General features: G+C 34.9%; 2 protein-coding genes across 3 annotated transcripts; both read left to right on the top strand.

The window, feature by feature from the left end:
- The first annotated feature begins 3,725 nt into the window (after positions 1-3,725).
- LOC142612750 (G-type lectin S-receptor-like serine/threonine-protein kinase LECRK3) lies at positions 3,726-6,436 on the top strand. The gene has a single exon (XM_075784902.1). The coding sequence runs from the start codon at positions 3,931-3,933 to the stop codon at positions 6,250-6,252; it is 2,322 nt and encodes a 773-aa protein (XP_075641017.1). The 5' UTR covers positions 3,726-3,930; the 3' UTR covers positions 6,253-6,436.
- A 753-nt stretch (positions 6,437-7,189) lies between these two features.
- On the top strand, positions 7,190-11,018 carry LOC142612665 (serine racemase). Of its 2 annotated transcripts, none has more exons than XM_075784788.1 (7): positions 7,190-7,310; positions 8,742-8,986; positions 9,127-9,213; positions 9,306-9,536; positions 10,059-10,132; positions 10,262-10,448; positions 10,647-11,018. In XM_075784788.1, the coding sequence occupies exons 2-7, from the start codon at positions 8,811-8,813 to the stop codon at positions 10,891-10,893; spliced, it is 1,002 nt and encodes a 333-aa protein (XP_075640903.1). In that variant the 5' UTR covers positions 7,190-7,310; positions 8,742-8,810; the 3' UTR covers positions 10,894-11,018. The 2 variants fall into 2 exon arrangements, with proteins under 2 accessions (XP_075640903.1, XP_075640904.1); XM_075784789.1 differs by having other exon boundaries at positions 7,233-7,310; positions 8,811-8,986.
- The last annotated feature ends 10,803 nt before the right edge of the window (positions 11,019-21,821 follow it).

Here is a 21,821-nt window from a genome sequence, read left to right as displayed (position 1 = left end):
TGTGGGACCCATACCTGAGCACAATGTCAGGCCATGATTAGCCTACCCGCATAACATATTAGTACTTAAGGAGCCATTTCACTTTAATTATTTTTCGCTTTTAGCCCACATATTCTCCCAAAACCCTCAACAAACCCAGTGAAGGATCTCTGTTTGAAGCCATAATCATCATCGTCTAGCTTAGCTGCTGCTTCTTCTTCTTTATCTTCATCTTCTACGGCTTCTTCTTCTTTAGCCTGGTCTCCATTTGCTCCGATGGTGAGCTCGAAGCTGCCAGCATGATGGGAAAAAGACGATCTTGATCTATATCCCTAAACCCAATAAAAGTCATGTGGTTTTTTTGTGGGTTTTTTTGCCGGCATGGTGGGGAAAAAACGATCTATATCCCTAAACCCGATGCTACTTCTTTTTTTTTTTTTTTTCTTTTTTTTTTATTTCAGATTTGTATCCCTAAACCTAGTAAAAATCATGTTTTAATATTGATTATGGATTTTGATGTTAAATTTTGAGTTGATCTTGAACTTCATATGTTTAGATTTCTAAGTTTAATTTTAGTGGGTTTTGTTTGTTTCTATTTGGTGCTAAATCTGGGTTTTATGGGACTTGAAAGATTATAAAAAATCTGGGTTTTTTGTGCATCACGTTCGTCAATCTGAGCTTGGGTTGGCGCGGGTTGGCTGAGGTGGGGCTACTCGGTAGGTGTGGCTGGGCTAAAGGTGTGTGTGAGAGGAGCTCTAAGGTTGGATGTTGGATATTTTTGTGTGGGTTGATTTTTGGTGTGAAGACTGAGAAGGAGCAATTGGTGGGTTTGTCAAAAGCAGTGTCTGGTGTGACTTTGCACTGACAGTGGGTCCCATGTATGTGGGTTTAAGTACAAAAATGTCATGGAAATTGAGTTTTGGAAATTGAAAAGAACTAAAATGTGTTTTTAGTTTCCATAACTCATCACTCAAAAATCAGAGAATTAAGTGATGGAAACAAAAACTGGAAACAATGCCAAGCAATCTTCTCAGCTGTGGGACCCACATATTTTGAGTTATGTGTGATGGAAACAGAGTTATGGGTGATGAAAACACAAAAACCAATCAGCTCCTTAACATTCAACTAGTTTTAAGGCTACTGGCAAAATGTTTTTGTACTTGTATTCCTTTCAAAACCCAAATATGGGACTACTTGGAAGAATAATTTGCACAATATTGTTAAATTTCTTTTATGTTAAATATATGTACATGCCAATGGCCCTTGGCTTGATGACCCTTATTTGTGGGGCTCAAACTAGGGAAGGGAATGACTTCACAGTTCACACACTTCCAATGTGAAGGGAAAAAAAATGTCGCTAAAATATAAAATCAATTGCTTGTTTTTTCTCCCTTAAAAATATAAAGTAACACTATATTTTGTTTCTTTAAAAGTATTGCATTCTATGGCTTTTTTATGGGGTACTCGGATATAGGAAGCAATGGTGTTTTGTCTATATCAGAACTACTTAGACTAAATTGCAATTAGTACTCTTAAAGTTTAAGATGGTTTTGATTTTTCCACTTATAGTTTTAAAATTTGAATCCACACCTTTAAGGTTTCAAATTGTTTGTTAAAAAAAAAAAAACATTCCATACATATCCGTTAATGTGATGGCTGCTAAATTCCACCTAAAACTGTGTGTGACGTGCTTTAAATTCTAATTGATCTAATGAAATCATGATGTCATTTTGGTATGCCACGTTAGTCTTAGGTATCAAAGATTTATTTATAAAAATGAATATAATAATAATACTAATTTATCAACAGTTTTATTATTATCCTATTGACACTATCTTCATTTCCAATTAAGATAGATCATATAAGTTTATGTGGTTCATCCACTTGGCTTACATTCATGGAGTAAGAGCTTAAAAAGGATACATGTTCTTTATTCACTTTTTTTTTTTCTTTTTTGAGAAACATGTTCTTTTTTTGCTTAGAACATATTTTTATAACTAGTAATACATACACAAATCAATCAAAAATTTAAATTTTGAATTGATTGCTTCATTCCCACAAATTCCTCTACCAATAAGTCCATGATTTTCTCCTATTATTATTAATTAATCAATGTATTGATTTGGTCTTCAATAATAAAGTCTCCAATTGCTACATCCCCTTAAGTTGTACACGGAATCCTTCATGAAATGTTGCAACAAGAAAATATTGATTTTCTTTTTCTTTTTTCTTGTTTTGGGTGTGGAAGTATAACTTCCAAATTTATTTGCATTTCACTTTTGAAGTAAAAGAAAAGAGGATCAAGAATCGACAAGGCTGGAATGAACAATGGCTCCTATGTTCATGATAATTAAAGAATCCAGTAAATAAAAACCTAAAAATTGTGATTAGAACAGGAAAAAAAAAATGAAGACATTTTTCTTAAAATGTGAAATAAAGGATATGTTGGGAGCAAGAAAAAAACAATCTAAAAATTTGTGGAGTGGTGTGAGTTTAGTGTACTTAGTGTCTTGTAATTGCGAGCATGTGTGATATTTTGGAGTTTAGGTCTAGTAAATTACAATGCAGAAGCGATGACAATGTTGAATCTGAAATGTTGGTGGGGGTAGTCTTAAATATCATTTTCATGACAGCAGTGTTGCTAGAGACTGACTCTGAAATTAAATCAACCGTGTTGCTGGGGTTAAACCTTATAGAACTATGGAAAACTCATAATTCATTAGAAGACTTTGAATATGCACATGCATGCACAGAGTTTTCAGTCTACAAAGAAAGGGACTTAAGTGCTCATCCCAAAAAAATAGGAGACTTTTATGAATTATTCTCTCTCTACTATGCAGATTTTTTTGAATATATACTAGGGGTGACTATTCAATTCACAGAAAGATAATTACTGTAGTGTAGGATTCTCTTTCACTCTTCCATTCCAAACGGTCCAATTTGTTATTTACTCTACGAGACTGACTCTGAAACAGTCCAATCTGAAACAGTCCAAACAGTCCAATTTGTTGGTGGGGGTAGTCATAAATATCATTATCATTACAGCAGTGTTGCTAGAGACTGACTCTGAAATTAAATCAACCGTGTTGCTGGGGTTAAACCTTATAGAACTATGGAAAACTCATAATTCATTGGAAGACTTAGTGGATAGACTTTGAATATGCACATGCATGCACAGACTTTTCAGTCTACAAAGAAAGGGACTTAAGTACTCATCCCAATAAAATAGGAGACTTTTATGAATTATTCTCTCTCTACCATGCAGATTTTTTTGAATATATACTAGGGGTGACTATTCAATTCACAGAAAGATAATTACTCTAGTGTTGGATTCTCTTTCACTCTTCTATTCCAAACAGTCCAATTTGTTATTTACTCTACGAGACTGACTCTGAAACAGTCCAATTTGAAACAGTCCAATCTGAAACAGTCCAAACAGTCCAATTTGTTGGTGGGGGTAGTCTTAAATATCATTATCATGACAGCAGTGTTGCTAGAGACTTGACTCTGAAATTAAATCAACCGTGTTGCTGGGGTTAAACCTTATAGAACTATGGAAAACTCATAATTCATTGGAAGACTTAGTGGATAGACTTTGAATATGCACATGCATGCACAGACTTTTCAGTCTACAAAGAAAGGGACTTAAGTACTCATCCCAAAAAAATAGGAGACTTTTATGAATTATTCTCTCTCTACTATGCAGATTTTTTTGAATATATACTAGGGGTGACTATTCAATTCACAGAAAGATAATTACTCTAGTGTAGGATTCTCTTTCACTCTTCCATTCCAAACAGTCCAATTTGTTATTTTCTCTACGACACCAAACTCTTTGAGATAGCTTTATTGACTATATTTGGAGGTGGATTGAATTATTAATTCTTAAACCCTATTGTTCATTTTCCATTTGAAACCAGAGTGAAAGGAAACTAGATAGAGAAATTGCTAATGGCAACTATCTCGCTTTTTCTTCTTCTCCCAGCAATTTTCACTGTAGAAGCTCAACAAGGAGAATCCATTGTTAAAATAGGCTCTTTTTTAACACCTACCACCAATTCTTCATGGTTGTCACGCTCTGGTCTATATGCCTTTGGCTTCTACAAACAAGCCAATGGCTATGCTGTTGGAGTTTTTCTTGCTGGGATTCCTGAAAAGACAGTGGTCTGGATAGCCAACCGAGATGATCCTCCAGTTCTCGCTAATGCTACATTGAATTTCACTACTGATGGTAGACTCATCATGCAATCAGCACAAGGCAAAAAGATGTTCATTGCCAATCCTCCTGAACCTGCGACATCAGCATCAATGCTTGATTCAGGAAACTTTGTTCTCCATAATTCTGATAAGAAGATTATATGGCAGAGTTTTGATTACCCAACCAATACCATCTTACAGGGTCAGTGTCTCTCAGCTGGAACAAGTTTGCGTTCGAGTGTTTCAGAATTTGACCAATCGACAGGAATTTTTCAACTAGTAATGCAGACAGATGGAAACCTCGTGCAGTACCCATTACTATTGGAATTAAAGGCTGAATATGCTTATTGGAGTTCGAATACAAATGGACAAGGTAATAACGTGTCACTATGTCTTGATGATGATGGCCATCTTTACCTGCTCAATTCCACTGGTACATACCTATCAAATCTAACTCAAGGCGGATATCCAAGAAACAATACAGTTCGTCTTATGAGAATTGATGCTGATGGTATCTTCAGGCTATACTCACACAATTTGGAAAAGAATGGGAATTGGCTTGTCAATTGGTCATCTTCTGATAAAAAGTGTGACCCTAAGGGCCTGTGTGGCCTCAATGGGTTTTGTACTACTATTGATCGAGAATCTAACTGCTTATGTCTTCCTGGATTTGCAAGAGTCCACCAGGGGAATTGGAGTTCAGGCTGTGAAAGGAATTTCACTGCAGAAAGTTGTGAAAGCAGAGATGGAAGTGTTAAATATACCATGGTAGCAGTATCTAATACTGTATGGGAGGATAGTTCTTTTTCCATTTTGTCATTATTAAGCAATGAGAATTGCCAAGCAGCATGTTTAGAGGATTGTAATTGTGAAGCCGCTACGTACAAAGATGGGACGTGTCGAAAGCAAAAGCTTCCGTTGAGATTTGGAAAAGTGACAAGTGATACAAACATGGCATTCATCAAGGTAGGTGTATCTACAACCAGCATAAATAAAATTGTGCCCATAGGACAAGACAAAAAGTCCCCAAAGGGTATATTGATTATAGGCATCTCACTTGCTGCTTTCGGACTCATAATGTCATTGATTTCTGGAATTGCAATTTATAAAAATCGTGTATGGGCATATAAAAGGCTCTCTAATGGTAAAAATGTTGGCTTCAGAATGGATGTTTCTCCACAATCATTTACTTATTCAGATCTTGAGAAAATGACAAATAGTTTCAAGGAAGAGCTGGGTAAAGGATCATTCGGGACCGTTTACAAGGGAACAACATTGAATGGTCAGAAGCTTATAGCTGTCAAAAGATTAGACAAAATGTTGGTTGAAGGGGAAAAAGAGTTTCAATCAGAGATGAAAGCTATCGGAAGAACACACCACAAAAACCTTGTCCATTTACTTGGCTATTGCCATGATGGAGAGCATAGGCTTTTGGTATATGAATTCATGAGCAATGGGTCACTTGCAGATATACTTTTCACACCTGAAAAACAACTCTGTTGGGATAAAAGAACAGAAATTGCTCGCAACATAGCGAAAGGAATTCTTTATCTTCATGAAGAGTGTGATTCACAGATCATTCATTGTGACATAAAGTCTCAAAACATACTCATGGATGAACATGGGCGTGCAAAAATCTCAGACTTTGGATTGGCAAAGTTGTTAAAGCCAAATCAAACCAGTACCTTTACTAGCATTCGGGGGACAAAGGGCTATGTTGCACCAGAGTGGCATCGAAACAAACCAGTGACAGTCAAAGCAGATGTATATAGCTTCGGAATTGTGTTGTTGGAGCTTATATGTTGTAGAAAGAGTCTTGACTGGGATCGTCCTGAAGAAGAGGCCATTCTTGAGGAATGGGCAAACTATTGCTTTGAGGCTCGTGAGCTAGGAAAACTGGTGGGTGATGAGGAGGTTGACAAAAGACAATTGGAGAGAATGGTTAAAGTAGGACTCTGGTGTGTTCTTGATGAGCCATCACTTAGCCCTTCAATGAGGAAGGTTCTGCTAATGCTGGAAGGGACTGTAGATATCCCAATCCCTCCAAGTTTGACTTGTTTTCTTAGTAAGGTCTAAAATGTGTTCGTATTTTTTTCGCAGTAAATATTTTTATGCAATTTGAGTGCAGATTTGTCCTCCCACATTATTTAGGAATATGTCAGTATTCAGATTGCCCAAATAGGCAATGGCAAAATGTGTTTGTACTTTTATCCATTTCAAAACCCAAATATTTCTGCAACAATATTGTTAAGTTTCTTCAGTGCTACGCTCCCATTTGCTTGATGGCCCTCATTTGTGGGGCTCAAACTTCGGTTTATTTCGGCACATTTCCATTGAGAGAAGATAAAATCAAATGTTTTAATTCCGCACACTTCCATTGACCCCATGTTTTGTTCAAGGAAGATGCCAGACTATGCTACTGAAGAACAAATCTATATGTTATCACTTAAGACATTGGCACTGTTTTTTTGTTGCTGTTGTTGTTGCTGTTATTGTTGTTAGGACTACTTTGCATATTAGAAGCAACTAGCTTGATATAAGGATGATTCACTCAACTTAATTTCCACCATTCTATACCTCGTAAAGGACATCCAAACATCAATCTTGACACTTTGATTAGTCCTTTCTCTACCCTCCTCTGCCATGATGTTTCATTGTCCTCAGAATATGTGAAGCATGGATGACCACAGCTTCATCTTTTCTTTTCTTTTTCTTTTTCTTTTTTAATTTCAAGTAGTTCTTCCTTAATATTTATCATATCTGATAATAAAACTGATTAGTACAATGATGACATCTGATAATTGATGATTAATATTCACCGCTAAAACAATAGTCATCTCTAGAGCTTTTTTTAAATCAGTTAGATAATACTTAATACAACAACCATATGGCAATTCTTTGTCGTTTTTGTGTTGTTAGGAAATATGGGAATATCGCTCAATTTCGTTTAGATAAACGTGTCGTTTCTTAACTTTTTTACCTTCAACACTGTCGTTTTGTTTTATTTGCCAAAACAATAAAAATAAAGGCATGGTGCAAAAAAATAAAAAGAATGAAACTAGAACTGGGAGTGGGATGATTGCAAGCCAACCAAAACTTGAAGAAAAAGGTTGTCTTGTCTATTGGGAGAAACTGTAAGTTCTTGAAAAACCTCTGAGGCTCTAAGCTCTTAATATTCATTATTTCCTGTCTTTGATTGACATGAGTTCTTCATGTACTTTTTATTTTTCATTTACGACTATGGAATTTTTGACGTGTATAAAAGTTGCCCATTGAACAACTAAGAAAGAGAAGTAAGCTGTTGAAAACAACCTTGAACAGCTGGTTTTGGGGCTTAATCTTTCACACCCATTTGCCATTTGGGCCAGGTTCACTGATTTGGACCAATACTAGACACATTTCATAGTGTATTTCTTTCATTCAACATGATAAGCTTTCAATAATCTGATAATGGGTTAAATTCATACGAGCTTATTTCGCTTCCAAGGGCTATACACTCCAATTTGTATTTGTTTGGCATGGTTGAATTTGGTTGATTGTGGAATCAGTATTAGTGATTTCTTAATTTGTATTCTGTGATATGTTCATGAAATTTATGTTGGATTCAGGTTATGGGATTTTTAGATAAAATTTCATGATCTAGCTGTGTGTGTTAGTTCAAATATGCATCTAGGGAGGGGTGACTTGGCATGGTTTGCTGAATACATCCTCTCATGCTTTGGTTCCTTTATGTGAAGGGCTTTTGTGCATTGTGTTTGACTCAGGAAAATGTAGATATTGTCATTTAAAGACATTGATTGACTGCAAATAATTGAAAATTCTTATAGGAAGTCCCAAATTTATGATATAATCTACTTGGTTATGATATGTTAGCCAATTTGCCATTTGTCTTGACACCAATCACATACTTATTCACTTATATACTACAATCTAATGCAAGCCCTCACCAAAACCTAAAAACTTGAATTCTGGAATACTTTAATTTGGCAATATAAGAAATCATTTTCTCCATCTCCAACTCCATGTTGTAAATTCAACAATGGTAGGACTACAACAAACTACACAATGTTTGCCACAACTCTCCATGTGGTGAGTTGTGAGTAGTGGAGGTGTAAACCCACCACTTTATCTCCACCACTCACAACTCATCATGTGACAAGTCGTGGCAAAAGTTGTATAATTTGCTGTTGTCCTAGCATTTTTCTTATAAATTTCATTTTGGAAAATAATGTTGCTCTGATGTAAAGTATATCAAGAAAGGGGTGAATAACCAATTTTTCCAGCTGAAGATAAACCAACCCCCTTAATAAAGAATTAAGAAACTAGACTAGCAGATGAGAAATTAAGCATTTTTTTTAGTTCTGTTGGGGTTTCTGACCGTGAAACTATTTGTTCCTTTTATTTATTTCAATACAAGGGACAACGTTGAGAAATCCCAACTGTTACTTATATTTCTCCCAACCGTTACTTATCAAAGAATTTAAGAAATTCCAGAGTGTCATGTCATTGCTTCAATAGGGATAAGGATTGCTGTACATGATTAAGATGTTCTTTAATTGTTACAGGAGTTACTGAAGTTATATAACCTGTCTCCACATAGATTTAGAATCACTAATTTTGTTGGTGGTATAAAGATGGAAGCAGAGAACGAAATTAGGAGGGAAAAATATGTGGCTGATATTTCCTCCATAAGAGAGGCTGAAGTACGCATCAAGTCATTCATTCACAAAACTCCAGTTCTTTCCTCTGAATCTCTGAATGCTGCTTCAGGGAGACAGTTATTTTTTAAATGTGAATGTTTCCAAAAGGGGTGAGATACTAAACAATTGTGTGAATGGTAAAAATTTAAACTTATTTTGTGTCTTTAGTATATATTTGGTCTTCTTATCCTTCCCATTGTGTTTAACACCTTAATTACTAAGGACTTAGTTTTTTTTGTGGCTATTCCAGTGGAGCTTTCAAATTCAGAGGTGCCTGCAATGCTGTTTTTTCTCTTGATAATGATGAAGCTGCTAAAGGGGTAGTAACACACAGCAGGTTTCCTCCTGACTTATTAGTGATAGTTACTCATGGATAATTTCTTTTACCTGTTTGTCCGAATATCCCCTGATCATGTCCTCCAAAATTAGTGGTAACCATGCTGCAGCATTGTCTTTGGCTGCGAAACTACGGGGAATCCCTGCATATATTGTTATTCCAAATGGTGCTCCAAAATGCAAAGTTGAGAATGTCATGCGTTACGGTGGTCAGGTTATCTGGAGTGAAGCCACAATGCAGTCAAGGGAGAGTGTTGCAAGTAAGGTGTTGCAAGAAACTGGTGCAGTTCTTGTACATCCATATAATGATGGGCGCATCATAAGGTATAAGATTTACCTTTTAAGTTTTACCGACACCGATGTAAAGTTTTTGTTCTAGGCAAGGTACTAGAAGGGTAAAACGCTCATTTGACAAGTAATATTAGCTTCGTTCTGCACGAGTTCAACCATGGAGCAAAGGCTACACAAACTGGTTAGTTTTCAGTGAAAGTATGTGTGGCAATCAAGATGACCAAGCTGAAAATCATACTTGATTTCCTGGCCACTGATTTTCTTACTTCACTACCCTTTTTTAATGGAGGAAAAAACGTTATTAAAAAATTAGAATCCTTTAAATATTCTGAGAAGAAAAGTATATATTGCCTTAAACGTTATGCAAATAAACTATTGTAGTTACTAACTTGAACAGCTGTATTTTTTTCATTTTTTCCTTTATCTAGGTCGTTTACTTTCTCCTTGCCAAAACCTCCAATATCTAAAGAAATAAGGAATTCAAATTCACGGAGAAAATGGGACTTCTGACTTGAATGTTAATGCAATATGACATGTTTAACTGTGTTCTTGCAGTGGGCAGGGTACCATATCATTGGAGTTTCTGGAGCAAGCCCCTCAAATAGACACTCTAATAGTTCCAATAAGTGGTTTGTTCAATTACATTTAGAGCCAAATTGTCAATTTAATCCTTTATGCTCCTGCTTCATCTTTGTTGTGGATTTCTTTTTGTGCTGATTTGTTCTGACTTCTTAGTCAAACAAAAAAAAAAAATGTAGGAGGTGGTTTGATATCAGGGGTGGCATTGGCTGCCAAGTCCATCAACCCTGCCATTCGAGTTTTGGCTGCTGAACCTATGGGAGCTGATGATGCAGCTCGATCCAAAGCAGCTGGCAGGATAATAACATTGCCTGAGACCAGCACTGTAGCTGATGGGCTTCGAGCTTTTCTTGGCGATTTTACCTGGTAAAGAGAAACCTCATGTTATCAAGATGATGCTTTTTTTTTAATGAAAAAAAAAATGCATTAAAGATATAGTTTCAGATTGCCAATAACACAACCCTTGCCTACCCTAATGTAAATATTGTTTTCATGAATTATATGTTTCTGTTTGTGTAGCTAATTGACCTCAGATAAACTCAGACTTTACATTTTGTGGTGCAGGCCCATAGTGCGAGATCTTGTTGATGACATCATAACTGTGGAGGACAATGAGATAATAGAAGCCATGAAACTTTGTTACGAGATATTAAAGGTTGTAGTAGAACCTAGTGGAGCGATAGGCCTTGCCGCTGTTTTATCTGATGGTTTCAAGAACAATCCTGCTTTGAAGAATTGCAGCAACATAGGAATTATACTTTCAGGAGGTAATGTTGATCTGGGCAAACTATGGGATTCATATAGAAAATGAAAGTCATATTCTAATGTGGACTAACTCTTTCCCTAGAAACTTATGTTTACCCTCTTGATGATGTAATGAAATTTATGTTAACTTGTTATGTAATATGTACTATACACACCAGTGTCACGAAATAACCTCTGCATTTACTTTCTTTTTCTTTTTTTTCCCCCCCATTAATGCCAACATAGTTTTAATATGCTCAAGGGTCAAGAGATCACATCTCCTTTGACCTATGCTAATAATAAGAAAGATTTACTCTCTTTTCCTTAAAGGCATTGGTTTACAAAATTCATCAATGCACTTCTGCTTGTACCAAGCTCTCTACTACATTGAAGGTTGTAGTAGAACCTAGTAGAGAGATAGGCCTTGCTGCTATTTTATCTGGTAGTTTCAGGGAAAATCCTGCTTGGAAGAATCCTGCTTTGATCTAGGCAGGCTACGGGATTCATTTCGAAAGAAAGTAAAAAATTAGTTTATGTTCTAATGTGGACTACCTCTTTCCCTTGAAACTTATGTTTACTTTCTTGATGATATAATGATATTTATTTTAACTTGTTATGTACCATACAAACTTGTGTAGAGGAATAACCTCTGCATTTATTTTTTTCTTTGGTAAAATGCACTTTTAGTCCCTACATTTTGGCGTTTTTTCATTTTAGTCCCTACATTTTAATTTTACCACTTTTAGTCCCTAATTCAATTAACGCGTTTCATTTTGGTCCTTTCCGTTAGCCCACCAATAAAAATTGCTTAGGAGGCAAACGGATGCTAACGTGGCCAATTAAAAAATAATAAAAAATTTTAATTAGCATTTAAAAAAATGTCATGTCAGCTTTTAAATACAAAAAATTTATTAATTAATTTTAACGAAATTAAAAAAGAAAATCTGGGTTTTGCCAGATTGGATTGGAGGTTGGGTGAAGAGAGAGAGATCGTAGAAATGGGTTTGCAGTCTTCAGCAGTCAATCTCTCTCCCAATCCTCCCACAAATATCCTCATCTGACTTGCTGCTTTTTCTGCTTCCTCATCCTCCATTTTGTTTGATAAGGATGCTCTTTCATCCATGCCTTTTCTTTTACTCACTCACACAACCAGAACCCTTCAAACCCAGAAATCACGAAAAAGAAGAAATCAACGAAGACCACGAAGAACCAGAAGAACAAAACCCAAGCCACGAAGACAGAAAAAACAAACCAGAAAGGCAGCGACAGCAAAGGATCCAAAGGAAGCGGCGATTGAACCCAGTCTTAAATGAAAATCTCTAAAGATCTCTTTCTCAGACCAAAATCTCCCTCTCTCTTTCAACTTTCTAAAGCTCTAAAGTCTCTCTCTCAGATCATGGATTTGGGATCAAAACTCTAAAGATCAAAATTTTCCTTGGGTGAACCTAGCACCAAGCTTGTCGTAGGAATTGAGCTTAACGTCGAGATCGCCTTTGATCTTCCGAGCCTTTATTCTCTGTTCCTCCCAACCCGATTCCTGTAACTCCAGATTTTGATCTGTCATTTGGATCTCCAAGTCGGATCCTTCTCTTTCTTTTTCTTTTTTTGATCGGACGGTGAATATTGGTTCAATTATTATAGTTGAAAAAACTGTTGGCTATGTTTTTTCTTTTTTTCCCTCTCAGATCGTGGATTTGTGTGGTCGGTGGAGTGGAGGTGGGTGGTTTTGTTCGGATCTGTTGGTGGTGTGGGTGGTCAGTGGAGTGGTGGTGGGCAGTTTTGTTTGGATCTGTTGGTGGTTGCTTAGGTTTGCTGGGATGTGAGATTTGGAGGATCAAATATCATTTTACTGGGTTTGAATTTAATTTTTTGGGTTTTAAATTTGCTGGATTTGTGTTCTTGCTCAAATATATAATGTGTTCATGTTTAATTTATCAATTTTATCTGGGTTTTTTTTTTCATGTGAATTTTATTATTTTTCTGGGTTTATGGGTTTAATTTGTTGGAGGCTTCATTGGAGGAAAGGGATTTTGAATGAATTTTTGCATGTTTATTTGTTGAGAAAATGTAATAAAAGAAAAGAAAATAATGATTATTTTAATTTTCTGGGCATCCTTCATGTTCTTTCCTGAAGAACATGAAGAACATGGTACTTTGTTCTTTCGAAAATAATGGAAAAAAAAAAATTGTAACTACTCTTTTTAATTGGTTTGTGTTTGTTATTGTGTTCTTTGTGTTTATGACCTTGTGTTAATATTTAAATTTGAGTTTGTGTTTTTTGTGTTTGGTTTTGGGTTTGTGCTTTATGTTCTTGTATTGATGTTTAAATTTGTGATTGTGTTCTTGTGTGTTCTTGTTCAAAATGAATTAGATCTAAATGAATGTATTTTATTGTTTTTAATTTTGTTTTTTCTTTTTTTAATTTTGTAAAAATTGATTAATAATTTTTTAAATGCTAATTAAAATTTTTTATTAATTTTTAATTGGCCACGTCAGCATCTGTTTGCCACCTAAGCAATTTCCGTTGGTGGGCTAACAGAAAGGACCAAAATGAAACGCGTTAATTGAATTAAGGATTAAAAGTGGTAAAATTAAAATGTAGGAACTAAAATAAAACAAAGTCAAAATATAGAAACTAAAAGTACATTTACACCTTTTTTTTTGCCCCCATTGATACCGACATATTAATATGCTTAAGAGTCAAAGAGTCCACATCTCCAGTGAGCTATGGCAATAATAATAAAGATCAACTCTTTCTTCTAGAAAGGCATTGATCGAAAAAACTCAATAATGTACTTCTGCTTGTACTGAGCTCTCTCATGTACTGTCTTAAAGGCCTTGATCAACAAAACTCAATAATGTACTTCTGCTTGTACTGAGCTCTATCCTATCATGTAGAGAAGCCAAAAACTGTCTTAGGACATAGGAGGTCCTGCAAACAATTTTGTGCAACAGTGAAATGTGAGTCCTCTTGCAAATTTCACTGTTGCAAAATGTTCCATATTTTGAAGCACAAATGAAAAAAATACGCAGTAGGTTTAGCAATTTAGTGCCCCTTTTGGTCATTCTACGTCTAGGACTTATGTAGTGCTTGGCAGTCACTTCCAAGGACAAGACACACTGTCAAGAACCCAGAAGGGCAATCACCATGACCAATTGGACACAGAGTTGCTAGAAAGAGCCTAGCCCATTGCCATCCCTAAATTTCCACATTTGTACTTTTTTTTTTTCCCTCTTTTAGCACTTGGTTTGATAGCCGGTTAATCAATTTTCGAAAGCAACAGTACATTGGCCGACAATGATCAGAGAAGCAATAAAGCTTGATAAAGGAAGGCAATATAAACCCAACTTTCTCAAAGACTTTTCCAATCGATTTGTTTTTACAGGAATACATATTCCCATAATAATAAATTTTATAGGACCTTAATTAAACGCCAATGAAGAGCCTGATTTTTATACATTTTTCTGCAGAGTTTTGTAAAGCGTGAGCTATCAAGTTTCACGTCACTTTATTCTCTCCCTCCTCATCCTCTCTTACAATAAGAATATATATTAACCAACTAAATATAAGCTTAATGAAAACAAACAACAATTCTTATGAAACACTCAAAATTTGGGATTCCAGTATTGTTCCTAATAAAAACAGCTATGCAAGAAACTGGAACAGCTGAACAAGTATCATATAGAATCTTCCTCTTAGTTGTTGATAACCCCTTTAGTCTAAACATCAGTACTTTGGTTTGCCTCCTTGGATATGTACTTATTAGTGGTTACTTTCCATGGGCTTACCAATATGTTTTCGCAATCAGAAACAAGGTTTAATATCAGAGGTGGAATATGCTTGGTACTATAGTATGGTTTTCGGGTTCCATACTATGTAGTTATAGATGCAAAGTATGATGTCCCTGTAATTATGTTCATAGTCTCAAAATAAAGTTGTCATAAATTTTTGTTCTCTACCTACTATTTTTATTGAATCACATTAACTAAGAAATAATTTTAGACATGATGCTTAAAGGAGCTGAAGTACATAAATATGTTTCGATTCAGCATTGTCATAATTTTCTATGCATGTTGCATTGATGGAAGATAGCTTATGATTTGATCATAGTCTCCATTGAAATGGTAAAATATTACATTGGCTTCTATCTCAATTGTGCTACAACTTAAGATGCACGATTTAGTACAAGACTTAAACTTCATATTGAGTGTAAATGAGAGTTTTGGTATGATTCATATTGACTGCTAAGAAAAGCTTAAGGAATTCCAACTCTATACCATTTTATGAAAATATTTTTATTTTTAAATGAATTGGAATTTTTGGATGTAGAGATTAAATGTTAATCTCACATGGATATGATCCACAAGTCCTTGTTAGAATCATTTGATCAATTCAAATTGTTTTGAAAATAAATTTCTTTTATATTATCTGAATTAATGAGTGAATTCTACGCAACGGAAAACATCCTAAAAGCTAAGGCTAAGATCAATATGATTTAATTCAAATTCTTAGCCTAAACCGAAAGGTAAGGATGGTAGGAAAATGAATTATAATACCAAACAGCTGGACAAGTTAGTTGCCCTAATAGTTGCCAAAAGGAAATTATACCTAAAAGCATAACCAAAAGGAAAATGTTTCCATTTTGGTAAAGCTAAGCATTGTCCATGATTATTTTCTAAATGGAAATTTACATGTTTTACCTTTTAAAGAGAAAGTTTTCATCCTTTGGTATTGTATGTTTTGGCACTTATGTCTAAATCTTTCTTATTAATCTAAATGGTATTCAAGATTGGTGAAAGATGGGCTTTTAGAAACATTATTTTGTTAAATTCCCAATCTATGAATTCTATTTAGAGGATAATATGATCTAGGACTCCTTTATTGTAAAGGAATATAGTATCAATGACTTCTTTAAGTCATAACATACATAAAGGAGGAATAAAACTCTTTTAGAAATAGCAAAGTACATGATAAGTATTTTCATTTGCTTATTTCTTTTGGAGATATACTCTAATAATTACTATACATTTTCTAAAGCTAATTTCAAAAGTTTGTTCCTAGGACTTTTGTCAAATTGTGGATTGAGTGAAAACCTAGTATATGAAATTTCCACTTCTGGAGATGTCCAGCACTTGTGCTAGAAAGGAAGTCTAACAAATTGAAATCAAAAGGTAGAAAAAAGTGTGTTTATGATGGGTATCCAAAAGGAATTGTAGAAAGATTGTTTTGGTAGTCATAAAGTAGACAAGATGTTTGTAAAGTACAAATACAAAGTTCTTGATGATGACTATGTGAATAATCTTAAAGCTAAACGTAGAATTTTTCTAGAAGAAAAATGTCAAAATTTGTTGAAAGACAACTACAAAATACATTTAGAAATGAGATAGTTGTATTAAATACACCACAAGACATTATTCTATATATATAGCTAACATACCAGTACAATATCGTAGTGGGAGGATTATCAATTACCAAATAAATTCATATTTTTGGGATAAACTTTTGAAGTCATTCCACAAGGATATGAATTTGATCCTAAGTCCTACGTAAAGACAATAGATGATATGAATATGAATTAGTGGATCAAGGTTATGTGAGTAGAATTAGATTCTATTTAAAGTCTAGAACTTGAAGAGGGGCCTAGTGGCATTAAGCATATTGTTCTTAAATAGGTCTACAAGAAAAATGAGATTAATAGATTTGAAGGTGCAAACCTTCAAAGTCAAGACTAGTGGCGAAAAGATTCATTCAAAAAGAAATGGTTCGATTATGAAAAGATTTTTCACCAATAGTCAAGTTTGACTCTATCGAGATTCTCTTATCCATTATATTTCATTTGGATGAGATATGACAATGGATATCAAGAAACCTTCTTTTAGTAGCGATCTTGAGGAAGACGTATATATGATGTAGCTAGACTTATGCATAGCAAATAACCAATAGTGTTTAGAATGCAAGTTGCTTAAATTCCATTTATGGATTAAAGTAAGCATCTAAATCATAAAATATCATCTTTGATCAAGAAATCAAATTGTTTGATTTTGATCAAGTATTAAAAGGCTTTATGTGTGTAAAAGCTATATAGAATAATAAATCTCTTAATGTATGTTGATGACATTCTAATAATTTAGAATGATGTAAAGTTTTTGTTGTCTAATCCAGATTGATATAAAGTACTTGGGAAAAACTAGTCATCCTAAGAAGTTAACTTTGTTAAAATTCAGAAATTAAGATGTTGGGTCTATTTCAAGCTACTTAAATAGATTAGATTCTAGCCAAGTATAGCACGTAATACTTCAAGAAAGGATTCTTTCCTTTTAAGTTTGAAGTCCCTTTATAAAGGACTATAGTCCTAAGACATATGAAAGGAAGAGCATATTAAGATGGTTCCTTATATCAAATCAATAGGAAGTCTTTATGCTATGCTAAATACTAGGCTAAATATTTATTTTGCGATGGGCATGGTAAACAAATATCAATTGAATCAAAGATCACTTAATTTAGTGGGAGTAAAGAATATACTCAAATATCTTAGGAGAAACATGGATTATATGCTTGTCCACAAAATTGAGGTTTCAATAGTCACTGGATGTACAAATACTGACTTATAGTTTGATTGTGATTCATGAAGTTGGACTTCAAGATATGTGTTCATCCTTGGTGGTGAAGATACACATTAAGCATAAGTATCATCTCATTAGAGAGATATGAGTACATGAAAAGTAGTAGTAGAAAAGATAATTTATGCAATATATCTGGTAGAAACTTATTTCCAAACCTTGTCTTAGAGTGACAATGAATTACTCTAAAGGGAGATAAGTGTCGGATATATGGTAAATTGTCTTTAAGGGCGAGTGGGGAGATTGTTGGGGTTTATGACCTAAAATCCAATTTATTGGCATGTCATAAATAATTAAATTGTTTAATTATATAAGATTATCTATAAATAAACTAATGGGACATTATCTTAGTCTATGAGATGCATAGTATGTGATTTATGTGAAAGTCACAGAAGATATAATTCACAAGTTCTTTGTAAACTCAGAATTTTAGTTTGTAGTCGGTGATGAAATTGGACATTTCATCTACAAAGACTATAACATATCAACTATGATGATTTGTCTTGATCATGGAAGTGGAGACTTCTAGTTGATATATTAATATGTTTTAAGAGTTAAGACATATTGAACTGGACCGCTATAAGATTTATTATTCTCCTAACGACTGTCAAATGAATAATAAATCTCATGACTTCTATTTACATCAACTCTAAATCCTAAGAGAATAATGGACCGGATCATGAGGTGTAGGTTGCTTTGATATATCAGGAGTGAGATCTATAAGTCACGATCAAAACCTCAGTATGTTGGGCAGCCGCATTTAGTGTTGATGGAACATATATTCTCAACATGGAATTCATAATCTCTTAACGGAGATATAAAATATTCCCTTGAGATAAGTTTAATAGGTTTGGTTATCTAGAGTGTTGGGCACAATCACTTTAGTAAGGAGTCACTAAAGTATATATTTATTAAATTAGATTTCATAAATATATGATGAATAATATAAAAGATTAAATTGGGTACTCAAGGATTAATATGTAGTAATCTTCAAAGTGGCAATCTATATTCATGATTTTGTATTACTACAAATATTTTAATGAAGGGGTTGCATGTATAATAATGTCTTGGGATATAATTTATTAATAAGGCCTAGAGTGAAATTATATTCATATAGTGATATTAATATAATTGGTGGTAACTTCAGACTTGTCAAGAGTTGACAGAAAAACCCAAGGCCTATTGGAGCCAGAGTCTTATTTGTTTCCTTTGGGTCCCACTCCAAGCGACTTACTAGAGCCCAATTGGAATAGTCCAAAAGACTAGCCCAATAAGATAATCAGTTATATATATAAGGAGAGAAACATACTGAATTTTAATTAAGGGGTTTTAATAATAGAATTCATATAAGTGGGTTTTCATTAAGATCATATAAAAACATGAAATGGTTTGTATGTGAATGTTGGACACTCTCTAATTTTCTCTTAAACAAACAAATATAACTAATTGAGAGACCACACATCTTGGGTGTTACTGGAATTGGAGTGAAGATTAAAAGTGTTCCCATGTACTTCTAATCTTTGTTTTGAAATTCACTACACCAAGGTAAACTCTCTTGTTCTTGTATTTTGAAATTTACATAGTACATGTTATCAATTGCGAATGAAGTAGATTCATTAATTTTTCGCTACGTATATTTTGTGTTCGATACAAACATGTATTTTTCCATCAGAGTGATCATGCATGAATACCCTTCTTCACTCACAGTGTACAAGTGTTTTGGGTGAGATCCCTAGATGGAGGGGTACGATCGACATAACTCTCAAACCTTGGGGTGAAGCTAGCAAGGTATGATGAAATGCTCTTCAACATTTCCATAACATCTCCAATGAGTTGTCCCTCATTTTCTCCTTTAGCTTGAATTCCGTTTGGCATTCTTCTTGAGTTGTTTTGGCCACACATAGAATTAGCCCTCTTTAGTACTTGAAGCTTGAAGCAATTTGGCCTTGTGTGCCCTCACGTGCCACAATGATGACAGAAATTCTTCACTTGGAGTCCCCTTTGACTTTTGGATAATGACTTCCCTTTATCCTTTGGTATTGCACCAATGGTTCTCTTTGCAACAGCAGGGATATCAATCTCGGGCTTCTCCACTTTAGATTTTTCTATATTTTTGGCCGATACAAACCTTACTTCCTTCTTAGGTTCGCTGCTTGAGCTTCCTTCACCGGTATAGCCTAGACCGGGTTTGTCATTTGAAGGTTTTTGAGAGGAGAGCATGCTGTCACGTTTCTTGGTGGAAATGCGCTCTGCTTTAACATTTGATTGAATGATTTCAAGTTCAAGGAACTTGATTTTCAAGTAGGCATTCACCAAATCTTCCTTCAGCTCTTCAACTTCACACTTTGCCTCCTTAAGTTGCACAAGTGTGCACTTATGCTCTTCTTCAATTTTCTTCATCTTCTTAACAACGTTGTTTGCAACCTTTGCATATTTTCCACAATCTTCAAGCAACGCATCATACACTTCTTGAAGGTTCTTCTCACCTTCGTTAAGGCACACATCCTAATCTTCCGAATCTTCAATTTCTTCACCTTCAAAATGTACACCAAGCTCATCAACCAAGTTGCTCAACCCATCTCTAGAGTTAACCATTGTAATTGCCATGAAAGCTAAATTGTTTCCCTCACTATTACATTCTCCTTCCGCGTTGGAATTTGAGCTTTTGGAATCATTAAGGATGGTAGTAAACACTTTCCCTTTTCCTCTCAAATTGTTTGGACATTCTTTCTTAAGATGTCCATGCCCATTACATTCATAGCACACGATTCCTTTAATTAATGACGAGTTTTTCCTATCCTTCTTCTTGAACTCCTTGTTGTCACTTTTTGAGGATGAGAATTTTCCTTTGCCAAAAGACTTCCCACTATTTTTCATCTTAAGAAATTTTTAGAAATTCTTTGCAAGAAACGCCACCTCCTTTTCTACATCATCTTCTTTGGAAGAATCACCCATTCTCTCATTTATAGTATTAAGAGCAAGTGATTTGCAGGACTTGTGAGAAGGGAGTCTAAGCTCATAGGTTTGGAGAGATATTATAATTTCTTGAATCTTTATCTCATCCAAATCTTTCATCCCCTCTATGGCTGTAACCTTAGCCCGGAAGCTTTTGAGTAAGGATCTCAAGATCTTCTTCACCACCTTGGCATCTTCCGTCTTCTCCCCAAGATTGAGCTTGGCAATCACTAGGATAATGAAATCTGAAAAGTGTACCTACTCTGATACCAATTGAAAGCTCAGATTTGTGTAAATACACAAGAACTTGTTTAGACCCCCAAATAAAAATTACGGCTAGATTGCTTTTAATCTAACTTAGACTAAGTGTAGAATAAGAGTAAATGAGTGCAAACAACCGATAGCACTACCATAAGCCATATTCATCCATTATCAACAATAAAAAAAAAAAGCCTTAAAGAGTTGGGATGAGAGATGCAAATACAAGATAACACTAAGATATGTTATCGAAGAGGAAACCGAAGAACTCGGCGAAAAACCTCTCTGCAACCCTCCAAGTCGAAATTGATTCACTAGAGAATAAAGTTAGAGTACATGAATAACAAAATACCCTCCAAGCCTAGTCTACCCCATGTACTTGAGCCCTCTAAGCTCCTGCTATCAACTAACTTCTCGGAACCTTGTCTTCTCTAGCTTTCTGGATTCTGCAATTTAGTCCAATTGCATCCGCCAATGAATGGCTCCTTCCAATGCTTTCTAACAATACCAAAATCTCACTTTACACTCAAAATGAGTGTGGTAAGTGTTTAGGCTATCAACCTCTCAAGGATATAGAGATGGAAAGGTAGGAGTTGAGGAAAACCACAAGGAAATGTGTAGATGATTGTGGGTATAACAATCTCTAACTCTCAAGTGTATTTTCTAGGGTTTTCTCTCTAGAAAGCACTCTTTTCAATTATGGGTAATGAGGGCATATATAGTGTTGGTAAAGACTTAGTAAAGCAAAATACAACTTTTTGCCAAATAGAATGTTTCGTGAGTACTTTGCATGTTGGCCTTACCCGCAAGACACTTGCGAAAACCTCCAGGCTGGCATGACTAGCAAGTGACAACCAAAGCAGATGTATACAATTTCAGAATTTTGCACTAGAGTGGCTTTGAAACTAGCAAGTGACAACCAAAGCAGATGTATACAATTTCAGAATTGTGCCATTGGAGCTTATATGTTATAGAAAGAGTGTTGATTGGGATCTTCTCGAAGAAGAGGCCATTCTTAAGGAATGGGCATACTATTGCTTTGAGGCTCTTGAGTTAAGCAAACTTATGAGTGGAAAGGAAGTCGACCAAAAGACAATTGGAGAGAGGTTATGGTGGGACTCTGGTGCACTCTTGATGAGCCATCTCTTCATCATTCGATGA

Source organism: Castanea sativa, chromosome 10 (assembly GCF_040712315.1).
Source record: "Castanea sativa cultivar Marrone di Chiusa Pesio chromosome 10, ASM4071231v1".
Lineage (NCBI taxonomy): Eukaryota > Viridiplantae > Streptophyta > Magnoliopsida > Fagales > Fagaceae > Castanea > Castanea sativa.
This window is presented reverse-complemented; position numbering and strand designations above follow the sequence as displayed.

What these genes read in the sequence shown, in the direction of transcription:
- LOC142612750 (XM_075784902.1), top strand. Translation starts at nt 3,931, where the DNA reads ATGGCAACTATCTCGCTTTTTCTTCTTCTCCCAGCAATTTTCACTGTA.
- LOC142612665 (XM_075784788.1), top strand. Translation starts at nt 8,811, where the DNA reads ATGGAAGCAGAGAACGAAATTAGGAGGGAAAAATATGTGGCTGATATT. An exon ending in AATGATGGGCGCATCATAAG is followed by an intron (nt 9,537 to 10,058) that starts GTATAAGATTTA and finishes GTGTTCTTGCAG; the next exon opens with TGGGCAGGGTACCATATCAT. An exon ending in TTTCTTGGCGATTTTACCTG is followed by an intron (nt 10,449 to 10,646) that starts GTAAAGAGAAAC and finishes TTTGTGGTGCAG; the next exon opens with GCCCATAGTGCGAGATCTTG.